This window comes from Leopardus geoffroyi, chromosome A1 (assembly GCF_018350155.1).
Source record: "Leopardus geoffroyi isolate Oge1 chromosome A1, O.geoffroyi_Oge1_pat1.0, whole genome shotgun sequence".
Taxonomy (NCBI): Eukaryota; Metazoa; Chordata; class Mammalia; order Carnivora; family Felidae; genus Leopardus; species Leopardus geoffroyi.
Window position 1 is genome coordinate 111,964,108 of NC_059326.1, and position 5,459 is coordinate 111,969,566.

Sequence of the window (5,459 nt, forward strand, 5' to 3'; positions counted from 1 at the left end):
TTTCTCTGCTCTGGGAAGCCACCTTTCCCTGGAGGTCTTGCCCTCCCATCAGCCAAGGCTTTGATCCAGAAATAACAGAGGGAGGGAGTGTGAGGATGACCGTGTGACAGTGAGTTTCCCGGCAGGCCCAGCCCCCAGCTCCCCGCCCCCAGGAAACCCTGAGCTCTGCCCACATCCTTTCCAGAAATGTGAGCCCCCACCTTTCCAATTTCCTCTTACACCTCTTCTGTGTTTCCCGCCCCTGCCTCTGCGTGACAACGTGGCGTGCACGCACCCCGTCTGGCGATCAGGGAATCCTACTGGGCATGCCAGCTTAATGAAATACTTACAGTTTATTAAACACAGGCTTCCCTAAGCCCTGAGTGCCTGTGGGTATTAGAAAGCCCAAGGTAACCCCGAGCTACCACGAACGTAATTGGTACATGTGTCCATGCATTCCTCGTGCAACCTCAGACTCCAGCTCTTAAGCGGCTCACGAAATTAGCCACATAAAGTAACTCCTAGGCAGACAGGCGGGGGGAAATGTGGGGAAAGGCTGAGAGAGGCTCTCAGAAGCCCTCAGGGCCTCTAACGTATACAAAGTTCCCGTTCCTTTACGTAGCTGTAACCATGGAGGGTGCTCTCCCAGCCCAGGCTGTTCCTGTTTGCAGAATCTGTTCATTATTACCAGGCCCGTCTTGCTTGTCAGCCTCACATGATGTAGCTACAAGAGTTCAAGTTCTATTTCAGGTAAGCCTTGCTCTGGGCCGCTGGCGGGGCTAGCAGAGCATACTTTCTGAGGGCTCCTTCTGGAGCTGTGTTTCTGTTCCTCCTCCAGGGCTTGGATGGGAAGGGCTGTGGTGAAGCCCCAGGTGATCTGGAGCTCGCTGCCCTGAACTTGGGGGCTGCTGCTCCTGGGGTTTGCTTTCCCATTCATCAGTCTCCTCAGCCTGGGGCCTATGAATCAGGGGCGAGGAGCTGAGATGGAAGCAGCAGACAAAGGCCTCCAGGGAGGTGCCTCGCTCTATGCGGACCACCATCTGGATGCCGGAGAAGGCAACCCTGTTGACCACGCTCAGTGGAACCTGCTCCAGGAACCTCAGAGTCAGCCCGTTGACCCACACACAGCCTTTGCGGCTCAGGGCCTTCAGGCAGAAGGCCAGGGGAGTGTCACCCTTCTCCCGGTAGGGCTCCAGCGACAGGTGTCTGCGGGAGAGGCACGGGAGCCGCAGCTGGAGGTGGGCGTCCGGGCCCCGCCCCACCAGCAGTGGGTTGGTGTCATGCTGCAGCTTCGGTGGGACGTTGGCAAAGGTGTCTGGGTCCTGCGTGGGGTGGTACAGGCTCACATGCAGGACCGTGAGGGGCTTCTCCATGGATGGGAGCCTGGGAAGGATGGAACACAGACAGAGAAGTGTGGTTGGAGCCTGACACCTCTGTGACTCCCTGAACCTAGACATGCTTGCCTGGCTCAGGGGCCCTGGACGCCCTCCAGCCCAACAGAGCAGAGCACGGAGTGTGGACATGGTCATCCTGCTCAAGCCAGGATAACACCGAGGCTCAAGCTGGTGTGGAAGTTCAGCCCCACTGGTTCTTTTTTTTTTTTTTTTTTTTAATTTTTTTAACGTTTATTCATTTTGGAGAGACAGAGACGGAGTGCGAGTGGGGGAGGGGCAGAGAGAGGGGGAGACACAGAATCCCAAGCAGGCTCCAGGCTCTGAGCTGTCAGCACAGAGCCGGACATGGGGCTCGAACCCGTGAATCATGAGATCATGACCTGAGCCAAAGTCGGACGCTTAACCGACTGAGCCACCCAGGCGCCCCTCAGCCCCACTGGTTCTAATCTCAGTGTCACCTTGATCATATTCTGTGAGTGGGCCTTACCACCCATCCACTCTGAGCTTTAGTTTTCTTTTCTGTACTGTCAGTATGCCCCTCCTTGTCTTTGTAAGGTATATGGGATACCAGCTTCTGCGGTGTGGTTATGGTGGTGGCCTACTGACATCTGGAGACAATCTGGCCCTGTTTTGAGGGGAGGGAAGAACAGACAGACAGGATACACCTTCCTCGTATCCAACCGTCACACAAAAATGCCCTTGCTGGGCCCTTGTTTGAGCCAGGCACTGAGCAGCTCCTGGCAATGAGCACAGGCAACAGGAGAACAAGAACTTGATTTCCGGAACACCCAGCTGGGGGAGGAGACAGGTGCCTCTTGCATCAGGAATTATGGAGAGAGACAGAACAGGGAAGCCCAGTTGGCTCCTGGGGGAACCAGAAAGGCTCCCTGGAGACCCAGAGGATGAAGAAAAACAGCTAGCATGTTCCAAGTTGCTTCTATGGGCCTGGCCCCATGCCAAGTGTATTTTGGGCATGAATGTCTCACTATATGGGCAGAGGACAGATCCTGATGGAGAAGGTGGAGAGCCATGAGAAATGTCACTCAAGAACCAACAGGGGCTCACGGCGTCTGGATGGCTCAGTTGGTTGAGCACCTGACTTCGGCTCAGGTCACAATCACACAGTTTGTGAGTTCGAGCCCCGTATCAGGCTCGCTCTGCTGCTCTCAGCACAGAGCCCTCTTCAGATGCTCTGTCCCCCCTCCCCCTCCCCAAGTCATGCGCATGTGCTCTCTCTCAATAAAAAAAAAAAAAAAAGAACTGACAGGGGCTGTGTGGAGGCCAAGTAACAGGGCGGCCACAGTGTGAATCGCACACATCCTTTGTTCCAGCAACTCCATCTCTGATCATTTGTCCTTTAGAATGTCACTGGCACATGCAGTAAGGCTACTTACAATAGTCGGCTTTGCTCCTGCATGCCTTTGAGGAATATAAACTCTCTGGCACATCCCCCAACCCCATATGGCCCAGAACCTGCCAGAGCCTTCCCTGGGAACCAGGGGATGAGTGGGTTTGAATAACTAATTGTACACTTTCTCGGCACCAGACTTTGCTTACAGGTTTTTCTCTGCTAAGAATGTATCCTCCATCCCAAACCCTGACCAAATACCGCTCCTCTTGAAAGGCCCGGTTCCAATGTGGCGTCTTCTATGTAGCTCTTTTCCTGTCTCTGCCCTCTGACCCTTTCCGGACACCGCCATTCAGTCCATCTTCTCATTACACGTCAGAATTATGTGGGTCCTCGTCCTGTCTTCCCTGAGCCCTCCTGCTCTGTCTCTGAGACTTCCCAGGGGCAGGCTGTGGTCTGAGCCGCCCTGTTGCCCAGTGTCCCATTGCCCTGTACAAACAGGGCCTGGCCACATGTGTCTGGGGGCACATTTGACAAATGGCTCAATGAAGAGACGCTCACACAGGAAAATCATGTGAAACCAAGTTTAGGTACGCGGCAAATGTGAGCCTAGAGCACAAGGGCTGTGTGTGGAGGGGGGTGGGGCTGGAATCCTGTCACAGGTGGTCTGAATCTGGGGCCCTCCACCCCTTCTGCATTTTGGGTGAAGTAGGTTCATGGTGAAGACCTTCCACTCTGGCCCCTCAGACCCCTCCCTTTTCCCTAAAGCACAGACATACACATGTCTCCATCCACAACCCGCTCTGGCCCCAGCCTGCAGGGGACCTCCTGACTACAAAAGACAAGCTGGGCCCGGAATGGCCAAGCGGGGTATCCAAGTCCTCACGCCAGGCCAGAAACTCAGAGTTCACTTCTAGGACCCGATCTCACATCCCAGGGACCCTGAGAAAATCCCTCAGAAATGAGGGTTCACCGCTGCTCGTGAGACATTACTCTCTGCTCCACTGCGCGCTCCAGAGCCGACAGAAATCCCCCAGCAGCGCAGAGCCCCGGAAGAGGCCCTCACATCTCCAGGACCCTCCAGTTGTTCTGGGGAAGCAGAACCCAGCCCTACCAATGCCGTCTCTGGGAGGAGACAGCAGAAAGACACTGAGATACGTGCCTGGTGAGTAGCCAGCAGGGGCTCTGCTCCCCCCCTCCCCCCCCCCCCCCCCCCCCCCGCCCCAGGCCATCTCCCCTGGCTGTACGTCAAGTCTCCTTCCACCTACCTTACCGCCAGGGGCACCTCTGGCTGTGACTCGGCAGCCATGAGCTCTCAGGAGCAAATGGGTCCCGGCCAGGGCAGGTCTGGCTTGGCACTTAAGGCTGCGGTTTGGGGATGTGATACGTCAGAGCATTCATCAGTTTTGCTGCTTTCTTCCTTTTTCCCGTTAGGAAGGAAAACGTACGTGTGATTTCCCATTGCAGAAGTGCAACCCTAGCGCTGAGTGGTTGAGAAACCGCAGCCTGGGATCCTTGCTAGCCCTGGCCCCTGGGGGGTGGGGTTCCCCGCTGGGCTTCAGTACACTGCCTGGGTCTGCAGCCTGTCCCCAGGCACCCCGGGAGCTGTGTCCAGGGCACCAGTCACTGGTGCTGCTACTCTTCTCTGCTGCCAACCGCGGGGGTGTGTGGGTGTGTGGGGTGAAGGCCTCCCAGGCTTGTTAGAAAGGAGAGGCTTTTTGAACAGAGAGCCAATGAGGGGAGCCCCCACTTATGTGGGAGAGTGCGAGGAGAGTGTTACAGATGGGCCGGCGGTGGCCAAGAGGGCTGTGGGTGACAGAGCAGTCCACTCAATATCTCGGGAAGGGCAGGGCCTCAGCGGATGGGGGTGAGGGCTGCTCATGGTGGGCGGCCTGTCCCACAGGACAGCAGAAAGGCCATCTTCTATGCTCACCCCTCCTGGGCTCTGCTGGCCTTCCAGAGCAGCATGGAAGAGACTGAGATAGATGCTTGCCCAGCACTGTGAGCCCCGGCCATCCTGGAAGTGACCCAGTGTCCACCGGCGTATTCATACTGCCTTCACTGTACCCCCCAAGCTGGCAAGAGACAGGTGCCCATGGTATACAGGGGGTAACGGGGGCCCTAAGAGAGGCAGTGCCTGGCCCAAGGCCCCAGAATGCGTCAGCATATAATCCTTCCTCTTTTTCCCATCAAACCTGGGCTATCCTGGGGATTCTTGGGGGGTATCCAGGTGGGTAGTACAGCCCGATGGTCTCCCGATCTGCCTCACTGTCCCCAACCCACAGCTTACTCTCCCCCCGAGAATGACCCTTGTAGCCCCTGAGAACTCAGCAGGCCACACTGTGGGGGCCAAGCCCCTCTGGGCACTATTCAGTGCTTCGTTCTGCTTTATCTCTTCTGAGCATTTAGACTCTAGTTGCTTAGTAACTAAGAAGGAAAATAGGAAAATCTCGAAACGGTCATCTGTCCCCATGTGTCCCAGCCAGTGTGACACAAGCACGAGGGCTCCCCCAGGAAACCAGGTCCTCCGGAGATGGGAACTGTATCTGCCCCTGGGGGTGGGGGGGGACCAACCATTAACTCCAGGCTGCCTCCCTGGAGGCATCTTCTTCACTAGCTCTCTAAGCTCCAGCATGCACAGAGCTGGGCCAGGTGTGTGTGTGGGAGGCCTGTCCCCATGGGGATCCGCCCAGAATATCAGCATTCCTGTCAGGAACCCAGGGCGGTGGGCAACAGGC

At 56.5% G+C, this 5,459-nt stretch overlaps 1 protein-coding gene across 1 annotated transcript; it reads right to left on the minus strand.

Annotated features, from left to right (window-relative positions):
- Nucleotides 1–313: 313 nt before the first annotated feature.
- Nucleotides 314–4,172, minus strand: TIFAB (TIFA inhibitor). Its single transcript, XM_045489553.1, has 2 exons — nucleotides 3,990–4,172; nucleotides 314–1,362 (listed from the first exon to the last, which is right to left on the minus strand). Exons 1-2 carry the CDS (start codon nucleotides 4,028–4,030, stop codon nucleotides 759–761), a joined length of 645 nt encoding a protein of 214 aa, XP_045345509.1. The 5' UTR covers nucleotides 4,031–4,172; the 3' UTR covers nucleotides 314–758.
- Nucleotides 4,173–5,459: the final 1,287 nt, after the last annotated feature.